This window comes from Mus caroli, unplaced genomic scaffold (genome assembly GCF_978045245.1).
Source record: "Mus caroli unplaced genomic scaffold, Mus_caroli_1 scaffold_10, whole genome shotgun sequence".
Classification (NCBI taxonomy): Eukaryota; Metazoa; Chordata; class Mammalia; order Rodentia; family Muridae; genus Mus; species Mus caroli.
Genome location: NW_028227265.1, coordinates 60,179,937 through 60,202,653, shown reverse-complemented (window position 1 = coordinate 60,202,653; position 22,717 = coordinate 60,179,937). Strand labels below are relative to the sequence as shown.

Here is a 22,717-nt window from a genome sequence, read left to right as displayed (position 1 = left end):
AATTCTGGAACACCAAGTCCAGGGGATGGAATAACCTCTTCTGATGTCTGTGGGAAGCACACACACATGGGACACAGGCAGAATACACATGCAAAGCATTCACACACTTAAAGTCAGTCGATCTAAGAAGAGAAACACAAATATGTTGGTTGCTTCCATGTTGACTGTACCTCCTTCCAGGAGCCTGTATTATTTACTTTCTGTCATTTTATGAATTCTCCTCACTGTGTTACAAACATGCTCATTTTTTTTTCTTTCTTGTTGTTTCCATAGTCTAATATCCTAACACTTACATTTTAACACAGTGGTTCTCAACCTATCTGCCATGATCAATTAGAGGAGTTGATAGAACAGGCTCACACAAGTTGCCTAGGACCATCTGAAAACACTGATAGGACATTACAACTGATAACATTATCAAACCTACAGTTATGGAGTAGCAACAAAAACAATTTTGTCGTTGGGAGTCACCACAACATGAGGAACTCTATTAAAGAAAGGGTCACAGCATTAGGGAGGTAGGGAAGCACTGCCTAATACAGGGCCTGGCAAGGAGTGAGGATATGAAGGAGATTAGGGGAATGTTCAAGGCTAGGTTTCTCTTCTCTGACACTACTTGCAGTACTCAAGGCACAGGCACACACAGCCAACATTTCCCTTCATAACAAGCAAATATGTTACTTATCAAATGAGGGGGAATTACCATTAGGGATGGAGGGGGAATTACCATTAGGGATGCTTTTTCTTCACAAGTGTTAGGTATTGGCTCTCCCGGAGAACAAACATAAACTCCAGAACTCCAAAAACCCACAAAACCCTTTTGCATCCTCTTCAGTGGTCTAAGTAAAGTTTTGCTAGATTCTTCCTGCAAAGCAAAGGTAGAGAGTTAACTTTTTGTTTGGTTCTGAAGTTAACTCTTTTGTTTTTGGGTGCATGCTTTCATATCAACTTTACTTCTTAGAAATCACAGGGTATTGACACATGAAAAATAAAAACTATAATTAAACATGAAAGGCCTGCTAATATGCTTATCTATTTTCAAATTGCTAGGATATCATCAAGATGTAAAAATATTTAGGCTAGACTAGATTAAGAGAAAATCATGAAATGAGACACGGGACATTGTTCTTCCGGTTGAGACTAAACTTAATTCATTATGTGCCAAATTTTCTACATTTTATATAAGATGATCATTAATATTGATGAAACCTCTTTTGGCAGTCTTTCTCCTCCATTGCTGGGGGGCATAAAATGCACATTTTCCCATTTGTAAATAAATGCCAGTTAAATTGCCACTGCTGTCCTTACCATAGTACCTGTGGAACTGCTTTATAGAGACACACTGGACCACTGAGTCACATTCAAAAATCATTAAAATGTCACTTATCATTCACAAGCACCTCAGTCTAGGGCTACAGGTTATACAGAAACAAGTTTCCTAAACTCCAGCATCTCATAGTGATAAAGTAGCCTCATACTGAATGTGGAAGTATCTAAATAAAACACTACAACAGTTTAAGTGTTTGAATATGGTACAAAGAATATACATGTATATTTCAAAAATAGAAAAAGAAGAACTTATATGGAAGTATATAGTAATTGATTCTCTGCTTCTAGAAATGCTGGCTAACTGGGGAAGGACAGTTATTGTTTAACTAGATGAAGAACTTTCAACATACCCTTATAAGAATCAAATAGAAAATGCTCTAATCTCTTCATAAGGCAAATTTGATGAACATAATTGCTAAATATCCACAATTTCTTCTCAGTGTAAACACAGATGAAAGAGAGAAACCAAAGAGAGGCTCTCATATATGATCCTGAAATAGGAGTGTCCAAGGATAGATAAAACTATGGGCATTCTGCTGAGGGTAAAGGCACTTTGGAGATTCCTGGATCATTGAAATATCTGGACTTACTAAATGGTATTCTGGTCTATTATCACAGTCACTTTTTAAAATCAGTCTAATCTGTATTCATTTCTGCAAACATTACTTTGTCAAACATCAAACATTTTCTATTATATGAGAACTGCATGCAGTCTTCCATTCCCTATGTCTTTTGAGTCCATTCTCATATTGGGCCACTACAACCCATAAGGACTTATTGCTCACTTGCAATTGATAGAAAGTTCCACATCTACAATATGGTTTTCTCTGAATCACCTTTCCTTATAAAACTGGGATAGTTAGAGTACTGTTGAATTAAGACAATTCATAAGAAAGTCGATTTCACAGAGAAACATTTTACCTTGATACGGGAAGTATACCTGACATCTTCCACTTTTGAACACCTAGAAACAACAATGGTAGAATTGTCAGGGAGCCGTTAGAATGCAAATATGCAACCTTCTTTCAACCTTAGATTGTGGCTGGATCTCTTGTTCATGGATGAAAACCCCAGGCTAACTATCCAGTAAACTTTAGGGGGTTCTCTGTCACCACCTCCAGTCTCACCATAGGGTCCCAGCATACAGCAGCACATGAGACCATCAGACCCCATGTGGATTCTGGGCATCCAAACTCTCATTCTCACACATGCATAGCAAGCACTTTATCCATTGGATCTTCGACCTAGCTATGGATCCTTTTCAGCATTTCAGGCTGCATGAGAGATATCATCAGTAATTTCAACATGGTTTGCTCTATAAATAATTATTCAGCTTGTGATTATAGAAAAGTAAAGAGCTGAAATAGTATCACATAGAGGCAAAGACAGTGTCAGGTTCTGAATGTTATATTTTCTACAGATTAATATATTATAAAATGCACACCACATTCTTACCGCAGTGATGTTCTTCTGGTGATTTTCTCACTAACTACAAAAGAGGGAGGCAAAATTTGTCATTAAACAATTGTAGCCAGTGCCGAGGCTAATATTTTTGTGAACCTATATGCTTTGACACCATTTATGAAAAGCCTTTAAGATGAATATTGACTTGTCAGAATAAATATATTAGAACTCTTCCTTGCCACATTCTTGTGTTTTTAATATGTGAAGAGAAAAATTTATTAAAAGTTACTATTTATAATAAATTGTGCAAAATACCTACAATCCTGAGCCCTATCAGACACAAAAAGTGTCATCTTAGCCTGAAGTGTTATCCCACAGTGAATTGTGTTGCCATTGCTGCTTTCTGTCTCTGCCCTAGGGATGCTGGCCCAACTCTAAGTGAGCGTACTCATCTTGGACAGAAGTGAAGGGACTTCTCCAAGTATTGACTTGAACTTCCTTCACTGAGGGGGAATATCCATTCCTAGCACAGGGAAGCTCAGTCTATGATTATGCAACATAGCCAAATAAGGAGACCCAAAGCCCCTTGCAAAGGATTTCCAGCTGCAGGTGTGTCAAAGCCCTAGAGAGATCAGTGTGTTACTCTACTCTGGATCTTCTGAGGAAGATGCTAAAGGCCCTCAGTGCTAGCACTGGTCCCTAGCTCATGTGCAATGCAAAGAAGCTCAGCATCAACTTCCATTGCCTCCCATGGCAAGAGCTGCCTGAAAGACCCCTTTAGTAGCTATGCAAACTGAAGTATTACTCCAGGGAGGGAAGCATGGAAGATACAAGAAAACAGCAATTCCAAGGGAGTAATGCCTCATATGAAACATTATTTTATTTATTTCTGCATATATACCATTGAGTGACTCTGGTTTCACTCTATGGAAAAAGTCTGCTCAGCAAACAATCTAACAAATGAACAATTCTTGTTTACTTCCTTTGCAATATCTAAAATTCCACTGTACACTGATGGGCATTGCCCATGACCAGAGCACAGCTTTGTCCCACCAAGAAATGGGCTGAGAAAGTGGATCTCTGGTGGGCCTTATGCTACACATGTATGGGGCCCCTGTCAATCCTCATCACCACAAGAAAACTCCAATGCTGAAATAACTTAAAAAATTCACCCACATTACACTAATAGCATGTGATCCCATGCTCATGTGAAGACAGCCATTTAGATTCCTCTACACTATTCTCTGGCTGGTGTTTTCCAAAGGTAAAGTAGGTGTGAGAGATGCTGTGGTGACAGTTGCTGAAAGCATAAACTGCATGGAATTTCCCCCACTGTAAGAACCATATTCAAACTGAACCAATGGGCCCTCCATGCCATGCACTACAGGATGATAGGATTTTCTCAACCTTCCTTCTACTGTGGCAATTTTTTTTTTTGCAAATTATGTCTTGTAGCATGTAAACCAAATATCACTATAAATTTGGTAACTAATAGAACTACAGGGAAAAGGTGCTGTCAGAGTAGCCCATATGGAGGCTGTTGCATAGAATACTGAGAATGGCAGTTTTCATTCCACAGCACTACCTACAAAACTCACACACCATCCAGTCATTTAAAAGTTCAGAATTGAGCCAGTTTTTTATTATATCAGGATATTCACATTAAATGGAAGACAAATAAAAATAACCAGAAGATAATGTATGAATTCTCAAATAAGTGGAAATACAGAAATTCTATGATGGAGAAAAAATCCAGAGTGCCCTACTGACATTAAGTCCTCAAAACACAGTGAAAGTAATTGAATACTCTATTTTTTTTTTTTTTTGCTTAACATGACAGCATTTTATGGACACTGATACACATACAACAATATGTAGTCAGTAATATATATCAATTATAAAAGTTAAGTAAAAATCCATTTCATACCAAAGTCAACTTGCTGTTGTTATGTAACTAGAGAGGATCTACATTGTGGAATAGGTGAAAAATCTTTTTACTTATAAAAAGACACTACATACTAAAGTAGTTCATTTTAAATAAACAAACATATTTCAGGTGATACAATTTGAAATTTCTTAGAAACAATTCCTTAAATAATCCTAAATCCTAAAAATGTTTGGCAGCAAATTAAGAAAGGATATAACTACTATTGGCATATTTGATTTCCTTAGTTTCTATTCTAGCAGGAACAAAACTCTTTTTATGATTGGGATAGAATCAATAGAGTACTTACTCTTAAACTTACCTGTATTATTCTGGACAGGGTGTTTCAAGATGGATTTAAGCTGTCCTGGTGGTCTTGCTCCACTGTGGCATATTTTAAGAGTGTTATTTTAATTTCATATAAAGCAGTAATCAAAGACTTTGAATTCTTTGTTGTTTGATTTCACAATTTATGCTACATTACAAATCAATAAAAACTATTAACTTGTTCTTCAACCAGTTCATTACGTTTGGGGACACTTTCCTTACAACTTCTCCTCATGTGAAAGAAAGGAAGAATTTAGCCCACAAAATATAGCCCAACAAACCACACACAGATACAGACAAGCATGCATGCACACACACACACTCACTAGTACCTCTTCAGCCTTTGTTATGACAGCTGACAGACAGTTTTTTTTTTTTTTTAATCCATTGACTCAATGTCAGTCTTTGCCCCTGGAACAGCAAAGTACTTCTCTCATGATACTTTGCCCGTATTTCATTGACTATGATGTTACCACACAAGAGGATGTTTTGTGGACCGTCAAATAGATTTCAGGAACTCTAAACAACCCACCACAGCTTTCATAATGTTCAAGCTGCCCCTTCTTATCTCATGCATGACTGAATCCTGATATCACAGTCTGCTTGTTTCTATGCCAAACAAGCATTTCTAGAGACATAATAAGATAGTAACAAGAGCAAGGAACAATAAAATTTAATTGACACTTGCAGTTTTACTGTGGAACTGTTTGGAATTCCAATAGAAGTCAACATGTGTATTTTTTAAGGAGTCTCCGAAGAGCTTTAAGTACTGAAAAATTTTGAATCTTCACTTTCAACATTACCTTTGGATTCAGTAAGCTATTTAATAATGTTTAGAAAATGTTTTTTGATACATAGCACAAATAAAGAGGACAATATAGTTGTCCTGTCTTCTGGAAGTAATGAATCCTAATGAGCACAGAATTAGCTTGAAATACAACTTTTAGTTTTCTATCAAGCTAGTGTCTAACCTAGCATCCTGGACTGGAGTGAATGGGCCTTTACCTCTATGGTCATGTCCAACTGATGCGGCAGATAAAAGCCCCCTTTGTAGAAAGATAACTATTAGTTACACTGTCATTCAGATAATCTACTGAGAGTCAAAGGATTCATTACTGTGGAAAACAGATCATGTGAACAGATCATTGATGGATGGATAGAGCATTCTGGAAGACATGGGTGTCTTCCAACAGCTCTGAAAGATGCTACCCCTGACAAAAATGTCCTGTACATGTAATGCTCTGTCAGAAGAGGAAAGAAATTTGTTGGCATCCTGTAGTGATGACTGACAACTGAGAAGCATCCCGAATTATGTAAACTCTCAGACAAGAGAAATGCCTGAAATGATAGCTACTAGTGTGGGTCTTAGTTCACAAATTGAAGTCAGTAAGGCTTTGAAAAGCCAATGAATCTTAGATGAAAATCCATGTGCATAGCTAATCCCAGCAGGCTCTTTTTCCAAACTGCAGAGTTGATTCTTGCAAATGGTGGGTGAATATAGTGTTCATGTTCCTATGAACTACACTGAGCAAGTTTCCAAGCTAAAAGATATATTCATAATATTGTGGAACTTGTACGACACAGGACTAAAAGTACTCCCAACAAGAATTTGCTTCTTATCTTTGAATTGACCTACCATTAATAAATTGTTAAACCTTACCAGGACAAAGGCCTTTCCTCTTTAAAATATAAGACTTCTGAAAAGAAAAACAAAGTATGTTTTATTACAACTATAGAAAAATATTACATATGAAAACGATCAGACTCATTGTTAGTATCAATTTCTATGAGACTAATCTAGAGACTATTCAAGAGTAAATATTCACTTTTAGCTAATTACTTTGCATAAAACTATTCATTCCCTGTATATTTCAAATTGAAGATGACAATAATTTATCAAACATTAATGCCGAAAAATAAATACACACACACATTTGTGATGATCCTAAATGAACTCTCTCAGACTGATAGAGAGCACAATCCTGACCAGAATAAACAACTGCTTCAAAAATAACTTCTTGTGATTCCTTTTAACTCTAGGCTAATGGTTCTGGAAAGATTTAGAGATTGAGTCTGGTGGCACACAATTTGAATCTCAACACTTAGGAGGCAAAAGCAGATGGAGAAACTGTGACTCCCTGGACAAACAGAGCTATATTTAGGGAGACCGTGTCTCAACCCCACCCCTAAAAAGAGTAAAACCCAGAGCTGAGCTGCAAGCTGTTCTCCCCTGAGTGCCATTCTTTGGCTACAATTTAACCCAAATTAAACAGGCTTGCTGCTCCAGGAACATCCAATGCTCTACCCAGTTTCCTGGAGACATACTGTCCAGGCAAAGGCAGCCCACCTCAGGACTCCTGTGCCAGAAACTCCCAGGGATAACCAGTTGGCTAAAGGCCAGCATAAGAACACAATCAAGGAGAACTAAATCAATATGACACATCTATATATATATTTTTTTTTTATTTTTTTTAATATGACACATCTAGAGCCCAGGTATTCTAGTATAGCAAGCTCTGGATATCCTAACACAAGCAAAGCACAATAAAATGTCTTTAAATCCAGTCTTATGAAGATGATAGAGGACTTTAAAGGGGGAAATTAATAAATCCCTTAAATATACAGGGAAATAGAATCAAACAGGTCAAGAAAATGAATAAAACAATTCAATACCTGCAAATGGTAAAAGAAACAGTAAAGAAAATAAAAACTCAGGGAACCTTGGGGATGGAAAACCTAAGAAGGACAACAGGGACAGAAGCACAGCCAACAGAACAAAAATAATGGAAGAGATGATCTCAGGCATAGATGATATAACAAAAGAAAATGTTAAACCTAAAACAATTTCTGACTCAAAGTATTCAGGTAATCTGTGACACTCTGAAAAATCCTTCTATGAATAATGGGAATGAACAACAGTGAAGAGAGTAGCAGCTCCAAGGACAAGGGAATATTTGCAACAAAATCATAGGAGAAAATTCACCCAAACTAAAGAAAGAATGCCTATCAACGTAGAAAAAGCTTACAAAACACCAAATTGATTGGTGTTCTCCACACATAATCATCTTCCCTCCACAAACATCAAATGACAGGAATTAACAATCATTGGTTATTGATATCTCTCAACACCAGTAAACTCATCTCCCCCAATAAAAAGATTTAAGCTGACAGACTGGATGTGGAATCAGCATCTGTCATTCTGCTGCATGCAAGAAACATACCTTGGCAAACATACATAGACATTACCTAAGAATGAAGGACTGTAAAAAGTTTTCCCAAGAAAAGGTACTCAGGATGAAAGCTAAGGAGCAGTTGTAATATCTAAATAAAACAGACTTTCAACCAAAATGAATCAAAAGAGACAGGGAAGGATATTTCATACTCATCAAAGAAAAACACACCAAGATGACTTCTCAATTCTGAATCCCCAAATTAAAGGGCCCTCACATTTACAACTTAAATCCTACTTTAAAGGTGCTAATGGGGACGGGGTGGGGGGGAGAACACAGCTAGCAATGCACAGGAGACAGGGTCCTTCCTGCCTTCCATCTGCACCCAGGAGCTGGGGCTGTTCCACAGCCCTCTGTGCATGGGCCCTGCCAGGGTGAGCTGGTCTCCCAGAAGTGCTGACAGGCTTACAGGCCCACAGGAGGAACAAGCTCAACCCAGAGACAGCAAGACCAACTAACACCCTAGTAAACCAGATGGCAAAGGCAAGACCAAGAACCTAACCAACAGAAACAAGGCTAAATGGCATCATCAAGATCCAGTTCTCACACTAGAGCAAGTCCTGGATACCCCAAAACACTAGAAAAGCAATATTTGGATTGAAAATCACATCTCATGATGCTGATAGAGGACATTCACGAGGAAATAAATAAGTCCCTTAAAGAAATACAAGAGAACACAGGAAAACAGGTAAAAGAACTTAAAGAGAAAATACAAAATTCCCTTAAATAATTACATGGAAACAACCAAACAGGCGAAGGAATTGAACAAAACCACCCAGGATCCAAAAATAGAAGTAGAAACAAAAAAGAAATCACAATCGGAGACAGCTCTGGAGATAGAGAACCTAGGAAAAAGGTCAGGAGTTATAGATGCAAGCATCACCAACAAAATCCACAAGATAGAAGAGAGAATCTCAGGTGCAGAAGATACCATAGAAAACATTAACACAACAGTCAAAGACAATGCATAATGCAAAAAAAAAAAAAAAACCTCCTAAGCCAAATCACCCAGGAAACCCAGGAAAAAAAATGATAAGACCACACCTAAAGATAATAGGTATAGAAGAGAGTGAAGATTCCCAATTTAAAGGGCCAGTAAATATCTTCAACAAAACTATAGGAGAAAACTTCCCTAACCAAAAGAAAGAGATGAACATGGACATATAAGAAGCCTACAGAACACCAACTAGATTGGACCAGAAAAGAAATTCCTCCTGGCACAAAATAATCAAAACACCAAATGCATAAAACAAAGAAAGAATATTAGAAGCAGTAAGGGAAAATGGTCAAGTAATATATAAGGGCATACCTATCAGAATTACAGCAGACTTCTCGCCAAAGAATATGAAAGCCACAAGATCCTGGGCTTATGTCATATAGACCCCAAGAGAACACAAATGCCAGCCCAGGGTACAACACCCAGTAAAAATCTCAATTTCCATAGACAGAGAAACCAAGGTATTCCATGACAAAACCACATTTACAGAATATGTTTCCATAAATCCAGTCCTTCAAAGGATGAAAAATTCCAGAAGATGGAGAAATCTCCCATGCTCATTGGCAGGATTAATATTGTCAAAATGGCTATCCTGCCAAAAGCAATTTACAGATTCAATGCAATCCCCATCAAAATTCCAAATGAATTCTTGGCTGAGTTAGAAAGGGCAATTTGCAAATTCATCTGGAATAACAAAAAACCTAGGATAGCAAAAACTCTTCTCAATGACAAAAGAATCGCTGTTGGAATCACCACGCCTGACCTAAAGCTGTACTACAGAGCAATTGTGATAAAAACTGCATGGTACTGGTATAGCAAAAGACAGGAAGACCAATGGAATAGAATTGAAGCCCCAGAAATGAATCCACACAACTATGGTCACTTGATCTTTGACAAGGGAGCTAAAACCATCCAGTGGAAAAAAGACAGCATTTTCTTTTTTTTTTTTTTTGATTTTTAATATTTTTATTACATATTTTCCTCAGTTACATTTCCAATGCTATCCCAAAAGTCCCCCATAGCGCCCCCCACTTCCCTACCCACCCATTCCCATTCTTTTGGCCCTGGCATTCCCCTATATTGGGGCATATAAAGTTTGCAATTCCAATGGGCCTCTCTTTCCAGTGATGGCCGACTAGGCCATCTTTCGATACATATGCAGCTAGAGACAAGAGCTCCGGGGTTCTCTTTAGTACATCCTGTTTTTCCAACAATAGGGTTGCAGATCCCTTTAGCTCCTTGGGTACTTTCTCTAGCTTCTCCATTGGGAGCCCTGTGATGCATCCAATAGCTGACTGTGAACATCCACTCCTGTGTTTGCTAGGCCCCGGCATCGTCTCACAAGAGACAGCTATATTTGGGTCCTTTCAGCAAAATCTTGCTAGTGTATGCAATGGTGAAAAGACAGCATTTTCAACAAATGGTGCTGGCACAACTGGCTGTTATCATGTAGAAGAATGCAAATTGATCCATTCTTATCTCCTTATCTCCTCAAATCTAAGTGGATCAAGGAACTCCACATAAAACCAGAGACACTGAAACTTATAGAGGAGAAAGTGCGGAAAAGCTTCGAAGATATGGGCACAGGGGGGAAAAAATTCCTGAATAGAACAGCAATGGCTTGTGCTGTAAGATCAAGACTTGTCAAATGGGACCTCATAAAATTGCTAAGCTTCTGTAAGGCAAAAGACACTGTCAATAGGACAAAACAGCACTCAACAAATTGGGAAAAGATCTTTACTAATTCTACATCTGATAGAGGGCTAGTATCCAATGTATACTAAGAACTCAAGATGTTAGACTCGTGAGAACCATTCAGAATGGCTAAGATCAGAAACTCAGGTGAGAGCAGATGTTGCTGAGGATGTGAAGAAAGAGAAACATTCCACCATTGCTGGTGGGATTGCAAGCTGGTACACCCACTTGGAAATCAGTTTGGTGATTCCTCAGATAATTGGACATAGTACTAATCAGAGGACTCAGCAATATCACTCCTGTGTATATACCCAGAAGATGCTCCAACAGGTAATAAGGACACATGCTCCATTACGCCCATAGAAGCCTTATTTATAATAGTCAGAAGCTGGAAAGAACCCAGATGTCCTTCAAAAGAGAAATGGATATAGAAAATGTGGTACATTTACACAATGGAGTACTACTCAGCTATTAAAAACGGTGAATTCATGAAGTTCTTAGGCAAATTAATGGAACTAGTAAATATTATCCTCAGTGAGGTAACCCAATCACAAAAGAACACACATGCTATTTACTCACTGATAAGTGGATATTACCACAGAAGTTCAGAATACCCAAACTACAATTCACAGAATACATGAAGCTCAAGAAGAATGAAGACCACAGAATGAAGACTACTTCGGTTCTTCTTAGAAAGGGGGTCAAAATACCCATGGGAGGAGATACAGAGACAATGTTTGGAGCAAAAACTGAAGGAAAAGCCATCCAGTGACTGCCCCCCCCCCCCCGGGGATCCATCCCATATGCAGTTACCAAACCCAGACACTATTGTGGATGCCAACAAGTGCTTGCTGACAGGAGCCTAATAGAGCCGTCTCTTGAGAGGCTATGCCAGTGCCTGACAAATACAGAGGTGAATGCACACAACCAACCATTGGACTGAGCACAGGGTCTCCAATGGAGGAGCTAGAGAAAGGACACAAGGAGCTGAAGGGGTTTGCAGCTCCATAGGAGGAACAATAATATGAACCAACCAGTAACTCCAGAGCTCCCAGGGACTAAACCACCAACCAAAGAGTACACGTGGTGGGACTCATGGCTCCAGCCGCATATATAGCAGAGGTTGGACTTGTGGGACATCAAGGAGAGGAGAGGCCTTTGGTTTTGTGATGGGACCCAGTGTAGGGGAATGCTAGAACACGGAAGCAGGAGTCCATGGGTTAGTGGGCAGGGGCAGGAGGGATGGAATTGGGGTGGTGGTGGTGGTGGTAGGGGTGGTGGAGGGGAAATGAGGAAAGGGGATAAAATTTGAAATGCAAATAAAGAAAATAAATAAGTACATTCAAAAAATAAAGTGAATAAGTGAAAACAATTAGATTAAATTAAAAAAATAAGAATTATAGTCCTGAGACACAGTTCAGCAGTTAAGCACGCCCAGTGCTCTTCCAGAGGACTGCAGTTCAGTTCTCAGTACTGTCTCTAAAACTCCAACTCCAACTCTAGCAGAATGCCTTCCTCTGGCTTCAAGGGTCACATGTGCACATAGAATTTTAAAAATAATAATTATTCTTTAAAAATGGCAAAAGAGAATGTGGTATGTGTATACAATGAAATTCTATTCACCTATTAATAGTAAGGACATAATGAATTTTGAAGGCAGGTGGATAGAACTTGAGAATATCATCCTGAATGAAGTAACCCAGACACCGAAAACATGGATGGTTTGTACTCATTTATAGATGGATATTAGTAATAAAGTAGAGGATAACCATACCATACTCCACAGACCAAAAGGAGATAAACAAGAGGTAAGGACCAAACAAGGTTGTTTGAACTTGACTTAGAACAGAGAATAAAATAGTCATAGGAGCGAAATGGAAGGAGAGAACTAGGTGGGAGTGGGGATGATCAGGGAAATGGGGTGTTTCAGTATCAGATGTAGGGAGACACGGGGGAGATGACCTGATGGCCATGAGAATGAGTGGATATCTGCAGGTGGCAGGGGTGGGGGTTTGGGACAAAATTCACATGTTTGTCACATTGCATGCTGAAAAAAACCTTTGATAAATTCAAACACCCCTTCATGTTGAAAGTTTTGGAGATTTCAGTGATAAAATTCGCACATACAACCAAAATAAAGGTAATATATGACAAGCCAATAGCCAACAACTTAAATGGAAACTTAAGAGACTAAACAAGGCTGCCCACATACATAAGAGACCTCAAACAATATACCAAAGAATGCCTACACAAAAGGTGATAAACCCCTACAGCAAATGGCTGTATAAAAAAATTGACCCAAAGAAATCAGTAGCCCTCCTTTATACAAAAGATAAAAGGGACAAGAAACAAAACTCTTCACAATAGCCATAGATAATCTAAAATATCTCAGTATAACTCTAACCAACCTACTAAAAGACATGTCTACCAAAAACTTCAATTCCCTGAAAAAGAAGTTGAAGAAAACATCTGAAGATGGAAAGATCTCCTGTGCTCATGGATAGACAGATTAACATGGTGAAAATGGCCATTTTACCAAAACCATCTTCAGATTCAATACATTTCCCATCAAAATTCCAACACAATTACTTACAGAATATGAAAGAGTAATTCTTAGCTTCCTATCAAAAACAAAAAATGCAAGATAACTATATATAATGAAATAATTCCTGGATGTATCATCATCCCTGATCTCAAGACGTACCACAGAGCAATCAGAATAAAACTGCATGGTATAACTATGGAAACGAACAAGTTGATCAGTGGAATCAAATCGAAGACCCAGAAATAAGTTCACACACCCACCAACACTTGATTTTGACATAAAAGTCATACAATGGAAGAAAGAAAAAAAAATCTTTAACAAATGTTGCAGGTCTAACTGGACATCTACATGAGGATGAATGCAAATAGATGCATATTTCTCACCCAGCACAAAACTTGGGTTCAGATGCACCAAAGACCTCTAGACCACTAAACCAGATACACTAAATTTACTAGGAGAGTAGGTGGGAAATATCCTTGATACATTGTTACAGTAGACAATTTCCTGAACAGAACACCAATGTCTCAGTCTCTAAGATCAATAATTGAAACATAGGGACTACTCATGAAACTGAAAAACTTCTGCAAGACAAAGGACATTGTCAATAGGAAAAAATGGAAGCCTACATATTGGGAAAAGATACCCACCAACCATACACTTGACAGAGAACTAAAGTCCAAAATATATAAAGAACACAAGAAGTTAGGAACTCATAAACCAATTTAAAAATGGGGTAAAGAGCTAAACAGAGAATTCTCAACAGAGGAATCTCAGAAGGTTGAGAAACAACTAAATGTTCAAAGTCTTCAGTCCTCAGTGAAATGAAAATCAGAAGGACTCGAAGAATCCATCTTACACCAGTCAGAATGGCCAAAATCAAAACCTCGAGTAACAGCACAAGCTGGCAAGAATATTGGGCAAGGGGAACACTCTTCCATTGCTGATGGGAGGGCACATGTTTACAACCCCTTTTGAAAAGTAATTTGGCAGGTTTTGTTGTTGTTTTTGTTTTCTGAAAATTGGGAATAGTTCTACCTCAAGACACAGCTTTACCACTCGTGGGCATATACCCAAAAGATGTTCCACCATACCATCTCAAGGACTGTTGCTCAACTCTGTTAATAAAACCTTTATTTGTCATAGCCAGAAACAGAAAACAACCGAGATGGACTTTAACTGAAAAATAGATGAAGAAAATGTGGTGTGAATGATATTTCACCTACACAGTGAAATATCATTCCACTGTATAAAACGAGGAATCCATGAAATTTGCAGGCAAAGGGGTGAGATTTGATATTTCAAACACAGGCATGGTATGTACTCACTTAGAAGTGAGTACTTTTTCAGACATATAGTACAGAATAATCATGCTAAGATCCACAGACTTAAAGAAGCTAAAAAATGAGGACCCAAAGGAAAATGCTTGATTCTCACTCAGAAGGGAAAATAAAATAGACATCAGGATTTGATTTAGGGAGGGAAATTTGTGGGAGATGGAGAGGGGAACTAAGGTGGGGAGCAAGAGTAGGGTGGTATCAGGGAGAAGAGATACCTGAGGGGAGGCACCTCTGTGATGAAACAAAGACCAGGGACAGTGGGCGCTCTTAGGAATCTATAGGGGTGAGTCAACCTGCAGCAGGTGATATGGAGCCCTAAGCAGTCATCTCCTGTAACCAGGATGGACTTCCAGTGGAAGGAGGGGAATGCCAATGCCCTCACAAAAACATCAAACCAAAATTTATCCTATCTACAAGATATTCAGGGATTAAAATGGAACAGAGATTAAGGGAATCACCACCCAATAACTGGCCCAACTTGAGACCCACACTGTGGGAGAGAGCCAGTCTTTGACACCATTAATCATGTTCTGCTATGCTTGTAGACAGGAGCCTAGGATAACTCAGCTGAGAGGCTTCATCCAGCAGAGGATGGAAACAAATGTACATAACCACAGACAAATATCAAGGGGAGTTTGGAGAGTCTTGTGGAGGAGTTGGGGAAGGACGTTGAACTCAAAGGAGAACAGTGTGATTGAGGGGTCAGGGAAACCACAAGAAAACCTACAGAATCAACTAACCTGGGCCCGTGAGGGCTTACAGAGATTGAACCACCGATCAAAGAGCCTGCATGGGCTGCACATAGACCCCCCTCCCCATATGTAGCAGATGTGCAGCTTGGTCTTCATGTGGGTTCTCTATAAACTGAAGGGAGGACTGCTTCACACTGTTGTCTGCATTTGGATTCCTTTCTGCTCGTTGAGCTGCCTTGTCTGGACTCAGTGGAAAAGGAGCTAAATCTCTACTCTTATTTAGAGTAATAGGACTGGTTACTATATACCATATTTATATTCACTATAGAAACCTTACCTTTCTTGAACCTCACATGTTTCACTTTAGTTCTCTTGGCTGATGATCTCGTGCTGTGACATAGATTTTAAAGTTAGCATTATTGTGCTATTCATAAGAAAAACATTTAGTAAGTGTTTTAAGTACTTTATATTTTTGTCCCTTCTGTATCTTGCTTTAGATGTTTACAAACAATATTTTTTTGAATCAGGTCTCACTATATATTCATGCTGGTCTGAAAACTGCTCTATGGAGCATCTTGGCCTTAACTCACAGAAATCTGTTTATGTCCTACTTCCCAAGTTCTGGGATGCAATGCATGGGCCAACAGGACTAGAGAAAATGTTGAATTCACTTTTCAGCAATTGACTATGATTGCTCACTGCTCTCCTCCCACCTTTTCTCAAGAGAAAATATGAGGAATAGTTAGCTCTTAATTAAAACAGAAACAAAAGTGCATGTACGCGCCCACACACACACACACACACACACACACACATACACACACACATTAAAAAGAATTAAAGACAAGATTGGGCATGCTGAGGGTGGTTTGGCTGTAGACACTTATAGAAGTCTAAGAGGAAGGATTCCAGGCCTGAAGGAGATAGGAACTCCAGAGGACGACCAACCACCAGAATCAAATAACCTGAACCCTCAGGGCACTCAGAGATGGAACAATGACCCAAAGAACAAACATGGGTTGGCCGGACATCTCCGAGCACTTATGTAGAGAAGGGGAAGCTAGGTCTTCATATGGGTCCCAATCAACTGGGATGCGGGTATCAAAAAAAGCTGTTCATCCTACCTCAGAAATATTCTTCTAGCTGAGCTGCTTTTTCTGTCCTCAGAGAGACACGAAGTGCCAGGTTTTGGACATAAACTGCTCAGAGGTGAAGTGGAGGAGGGGCAGGGAGAGACTGTGGGACTGGGTGACCAGGAGGGGGTCAGTGAGCTAGATGTAAACATGAATAAGAAAAAAATAAAATTAAATTTTTACGTAAATCATTAAAGTTTTGAAATGTGTCTTAAATCACAGAAAGAACTGTTATTTGGAAATAATGGCTCAACATAAGCAACAGGTATACATGTCTACTAAACAGAAAATTTCAGCATAAACAGATGTATTCCATATGGAAAAAGCATGTTGCATTGTAAGAGATACATATTCACAGAATTCAGTACAAGATTTATAATGCTAAATAAAGTACTAGACTCAGCGGAAAGAAATGAACTACTTATATATCCACTTTGAAAGCTCCATCTGAAATGTGGAAGAGAAATGTCTTGAACTGTGGAATCACCACAGTTGCTGGGTACCTGTGCTATGACAGTTTAAGAACATCTCCCAGTGAAAGGTAGTTTTCTGCTGACTTGGACATTTAAAAACTCAAACATCATTTGGAAACACTGTTTTGTACCTGTGATTATGTATGGTATAATTCTAAAGAAATGGCTTATGCTGTCATCTTTGGGGTCACAGGTTATAAGTTTTCAGGCTTAGGGACGGTGGGTGTTTATCCATGCTAGAACACTTGCCAATGACACCTATGGCTCTTCATTCAGTGGCAAGCACTTTCAAAAGCAAAAATACAATGGCAGTGGAGCAGCAACTGATCTTGGTCATCCTTTGGCTTGGTGGATGGCTCATGAGGTGAACTACTGAACTAGGCAGTGATCCCTGGTGCATGCTGTTCTTTGTTGTGGTGAAACTGTCTCTTTTCCAGGTCCCCCTTCATGTGTGCTCAGCTTCCTAACTATGTGCCACTGAGTTTCTTGCAATCTCTCTATCATTTTAATACTCCTGGCTTAAGCAATTGTCACCCTCAAGAGCAGCACTAGGATTGAAGAAAGGAAGAAACTGTACCTTTTTGCACACTTTGCTGCTAAAAATTCTACCATTTCAGGTTTCTGTTCAAAATTTGCTAGTTGCAACGGTGTCAAGCCATACTATAAAGGAAAAAAACATTACATTTTACAAAACTACTTGTCTCTCAACAATCTGTTCATCACAGATTTTGTGAAGATAAATACACACTGAAAAGAGTCACAAGGGATCATTCATCCTACAACACCTGCTGCACTTTCCCACACACAGCTGTCTTTTTCTCTTTGACACACCTTTTCCCTGTCCATCACTGCCTATAACACCACTCCCTTCCAGAACTCTCCCCAAACACTCAAGGATTCCAATCTTCTTAGCTCCTTGGAGTGGGGCCTCCATTGCCACTGCCCTGAAATACAGAGTACACTTTGCTATGCCCCTGTTGAAGGAGTGTGCTCAAGAGGGGTCTGAGGCAGAGTTTCTCAACCTGTGTTTCAAATATATTTCTTTTCTAAACTAAGAATTATCTCACAAGCTGGACACCAAAACTTTTTAAAACTTAAATAAGATGTTTGTCATATTTTCTCCAATGATCAAATTTCTTAATTTCCTGTTACCTCTCTCATTTTTCAGGCTACCCTCATCCTGAGCCAAACACGTATCAGGACCTTCTTTTCAGCAACACATTTCTATTTCTTCTACAATTACTTAACTTGAAATGAATTTATTTTTATTGTCTGTGTATATGTGATGTTTGGATGGTCCTAAATCCTTTGTTTTTGAATTTTAAAATCAAGGCCAATTCTGAGACAAAATACACTATGCTGTGTTTTTTTGAATGAACTACCAAAAAATATGAAAAAACACATTTGGAGAAAATAAAAGGGTTCCTCTGAAGAGATTCAGTGAGAATGCTGAGCTTCTGCGTGTAGAAAATAGATGTGCGTGTCACTGCTAGAGGTGCCCTGGGAATGAAGTTGAGTGATCTTTACCTCTGTTTTTGCTTCGATGTCTACGTTGTGCTCAAGGAGCATTTTTACAATCCTTAAGTTACCCCTGCATATAGCATGATGTAAAGCTGCGTTCCCACTGAAATCCATCAGATTTGGATTCGCATTGTGGGTAAGCAATACAGAAGCACAATCCACATTGTCTCGTTGGATGGCCTGTAAAATTGTACAAAGAAATACATCTTAAATTCAAGGAAGTCAAGAGAGATGTTTCTACCATTGCACTGAATCGTTTCCCTTAAATAAAACATAGAGTTTCAGTTCTGCATATTATCACCCTCTTTAGGCACAAGGTCTTTGAAGAACCCCCAGGCTTGCTTGCCTAACTTTATAATCTCCCCTCCACATCTCTTTCCCAGTGGTAGAATTTAAGGGTTCTGCCAACACACCTAGATATGCTAAGGATTCAGGGCTGGGCTGTTTGGTTGCTGCAGTGCAGAGATTAGTTGTTTGGTTAGGTTTTTGTTTGTTGGTTGGTTTTGTTTGTTTGTTTGTTTGTTTGTTTTTTGCCAGTGTAACACAGGCTTAACACATCTAGAAAGTTTCTCACTTGAGGAAATACCTCTATCAGTCTGGCCTCTGGGCAATTATGTGAACTATTTTTTTTTTTTAGATCGAAGTAGGAAAGTCCAGGTTTTAGGAGTTGGGGCATGCCTGGGACAAAGGCCTCAGTTTTGTTAAAAAACAAAACAACAACAACAACAACAACAGCAAACACCTGAGCAAGCCTTGGTAAAAGCCACGGAAAAGCTGCATTCTCCTGTGAACTCCAGTTTAGTTCTTCCCCCCCAGTTCCTGATTGGAGCTCCTGCCCTGGTTCCCCTTGAGAATGAACTGTGATGTGTAAATGTAAGCCAAATGACCATTTCCTTTCCTGAGTTGTTTTTGGTCAGTGTTTTATCACAGTAACAGAAACCAAACAAGGACAACCTCTAGTCAAGTTCATATCAAAACAGATGGCCAATAGCTACCTTAATCAAGGCTGTGCAGCCTTCATCATCCCGGATGTTAATGCTGGAATTATTTTGTAATAATAGGGTCACCACGTCTGGATGGTTGTGGGCACATGCATAGTGCAGGGAAGTCCTGCAAATGGAAAGGACAAATAGGGACATTTCAGAATGCGAAATAAAAGCCCCATCTCCTTTAAGTACCACATACTATGAAGCCAATTTTCTTCTGATGTAAGAAAATAACTGGAATTCCCTTATTTATTTATGGCAACGCAAATGTTCATTTACTGGGCTAGGGATATAGTGCATGGCTGTCCCCGCATAAGGCAGGTGTTCTCTCGACCTTCATCCCTGTACAAAGAATCTTAGAAAAGTTCCCAGTAAGTTGATCTCAGCATGAATTCAAATCCTACTCTAAAATTGGTACTCAGTAGTGACTACTTGGGGTTTCTATGAGCTCCATGACTCCATGTCCCGATCCAAAGAATGGAGATTAAGCAGAGCTGTTATCTTACCCGGGGCTGCTGTGAGGCTTCAGTTGGGATGGGCAAGAACTCTGCTAGAACATTACAAGCATTTACAGCTCCTGAGAGTTCAGCATTTGCTCATCATGATAATGATTTCTCTTCCTTGTTATAACAAACACAACATTTCAGTGAAGGTAAAACAGGATTCTATCAACCGTACACATATCAAACTTTTCTATTCAAAGAAGTTTACAGTTCTTTAAAAATGACTCTTTTCACCAACCAAGTCTTGAGCATGATAATCCTCCTAACTCATCCTAAATAGTGGCAGTGACACTGGGCTCACTGTTCCTTCTCATTCACATTTTAGCCTCTCTAACATTGGAATGTCATTCATCATTTCTATTATTTTATACCTATAATTGCCAATATTTTAACTTTGTTTCTCTACAAAATAAAGGGTTATCATGAAACCCATTGTGCCTTACATAGAAAAAAATATGGCACAGTCCACAGGTAAATGGCAATGATACAGATCACTTGTACCTATGGAAATTCTTAACAACAAACAAAACTCTAAGACCTCAGCCATCAATTCTTTGTTTGTTTGGTTGGTTTTTTTTTTTTTTTCATTTCTACATTTCATTTTTTTATGCCCACGAGTATTGTTTCCATACCTGGTAGCAGCGGGAGCACAACCTACTCCTTAGGTAATAGATACAGTATCCATGGTAATCAAGGCACTAAATGGTAGCAAAGCAGGACGTCATGCTTTGCCATAAAATGGTCAATGTGCTCCTGGACTCACACCAAAATTGGGTCAATATCCCTACAAGGTGATAACCTATGTCATCCTAGCTCCCATGCTTGATATTCAAAATGTTAGAAGCACAATGAAACTAGGGTTCCAATGAGCATGCGTCAGTTCATTTAACATTTAAATTTATAGAATGTAAGGAAGCTTGACTGGGCAGAGAAACATAATGGTATAAGACTTGAAAGATCTAGAGAGATAGCAGAATGTGTATTCTACACAGTAGGTATCTAAGATATGTGTGGGGAATGAATGGGCTGACAGAATGAAAAACTACAATTGGACAACTCAGTGTTTTTACAGAAAACATTCATTAAGCAAAAGAATATCTTAAACTATAATTTATAATTTATTCATCTATTATTTATATGAAGTTCCAACTTAAAGTCTCTTTGAAGTACAAAATGTTCAAAAAGCTTGTGGACTACAGAAAATCTACAGTTGTGTCATTGATTCCCCTTCATAACCTAGTACGACCTAAAAATAGGAAATAAGAATGAGGGACTGGGATGGTTGGTAAAACTCAATTGGTAAAACACTTGCCCTGAAAACCTGAGAGAAGATGTGGGGATAAGGGGATCCCCAAACCTTACTTGCCTGCAAGTCTGAGAATCAGTGTGCTCCAAGAGAGCAAATCAAATATACCACGGGATTTGGGTGAGTGAACATGTCTCTAAAACTGAGGGACCATTGGGTGGAACCCACCAGGGGCCCTGATGGCCAGAGTTCCGTCCCCAGAACTCACAATGTTGCAGAAGAGAACTGTCAAGTGGCGATTTCTCTGATCACCCCACACTCAGTTCCACATGTGTCAGACACAGAAAAGGAAGAGGAAGCCAATGTCATTCCCTTCACGTGTGTATCAATGCACAAATAACATGTACATATGATGAGAAGCGGGGTTGGTGGTGGCAGGGGACTGTGTCATTGTTCCATTTCAAAATGTCTTTGATCCATTTGCAAAAATGGGTCATATTGATCTAAGATTTCATAGTGATTTTTTCCATTCCAGTTGACGATTTATCTTATGATAAATTTTTCAGTGCTGTATATTAGTGTCAATGGTCTATATATTGAGACAAATCTAGACAGGTGGCTTGGCAGTTAACAGCTCTAGGTATGTTTTCTAGAGCACTCAGCTTTGATTGCTAGCACCCACATGGCAGTTCACAACTGTGTATAGCTCCAATTCCAGGGGACCAAGTACCTGATTCGGTCACACATGGTGCATCGAAAATGCACATAGACAAAACCTCTGTGTGTGTGTGTGTGTGTGTGTGTGTGTGTGTGTGTGTGTGTGTGTTGCTGTGCATGAGTGTCTTCAAAGTTTTAGTGTAACATAAAAATAAAATGATGTAGTTTGATTAAGGCCTAGGAGCTGGTGTTCCAGGGTATGCAGGTCTCATATGCCTAAGAGCATTAAACAGGTAGACAATGCAGGGGACCCCAGTGAAAATGAACCTAAGCATGCCATCTCTCCTCCATTAGGATGTGGCCCTGAAAGTTGATTTTTCTCCCTGTTTATCTCTGAGTATACCTGACAGATCCCATCCACCTCTGTGCACCCCCCCCCCACCAATTTCAAGCCCCATTACCTGTTCCTCCTATCAGATTCATCCACATGATGTTGACTGGATTGGATTAGCTTCTCGGTCATATCCAGGTCTCCCACACTGGCCGCTCGTTGTAATGGACCTATAGGATCATAGCCAATCAAGTAAAGGGGAAATTTTTTCTTTTTCTGAGGATGCATGCATCTAAGACCCAGACATGAATGCCACAGGCGGGTGTACCAGCGACCCCTTCTGGGGATGTTCATTGTCTGGACATCATCGTTGATGTCTTCCTCCAT

General features: G+C 39.2%; 2 protein-coding genes across 3 annotated transcripts in view; both read right to left on the bottom strand.

Moving 5' to 3' along the window:
* LOC147002405 (uncharacterized) overlaps window positions 1-2,746 on the bottom strand; it is a 14,730-nt gene extending 11,984 nt beyond the window's left edge. Inside the window, exons 1-2 of one of the 2 annotated variants that reach the window (XM_085843923.1) lie at window positions 2,251-2,746; window positions 704-865 (exon numbers count right to left, since the gene is read on the bottom strand). In XM_085843923.1, the coding sequence (XP_085700049.1) occupies window positions 704-826 (123 nt within the window). In that variant the 5' untranslated portion in view covers window positions 827-865; window positions 2,251-2,746. The remainder of the gene's footprint in view (window positions 1-703; window positions 866-2,250) is intronic. The other variant, XM_085843924.1, reaches the window with a different exon arrangement.
* LOC147002404 (uncharacterized) lies at window positions 2,068-22,717 on the bottom strand. The gene is made up of 10 exons (XM_085843928.1): window positions 22,461-22,717; window positions 19,603-19,717; window positions 18,614-18,787; window positions 17,664-17,746; window positions 16,605-16,751; window positions 15,818-15,870; window positions 6,645-6,681; window positions 4,980-5,041; window positions 2,785-2,818; window positions 2,068-2,293 (listed from the first exon to the last, which is right to left on the bottom strand). The coding sequence occupies exons 1-10, from the start codon at window positions 22,715-22,717 to the stop codon at window positions 2,215-2,217; spliced, it is 1,041 nt and encodes a 346-aa protein (XP_085700054.1). The 3' UTR covers window positions 2,068-2,214.

Bases quoted from the DNA above. Each gene is read 5' to 3' on its own strand.
- LOC147002404 (XM_085843928.1), bottom strand. From the start codon at position 22,717: ATGGAGGAAGACATCAACGATGATGTCCAGACAATGAACATCCCCAGA. The intron at 19,718-22,460 runs GTAATGGGGCTT...TTCCATTTGCAG, and splicing joins GAATCTGATAGGAGGAACAG to GACTTCCCTGCACTATGCAT. The intron at 2,819-4,979 runs GTAAGTTTAAGA...CCTCTTTTGTAG, and splicing joins CCCTGTCCAGAATAATACAG to TTAGTGAGAAAATCACCAGA.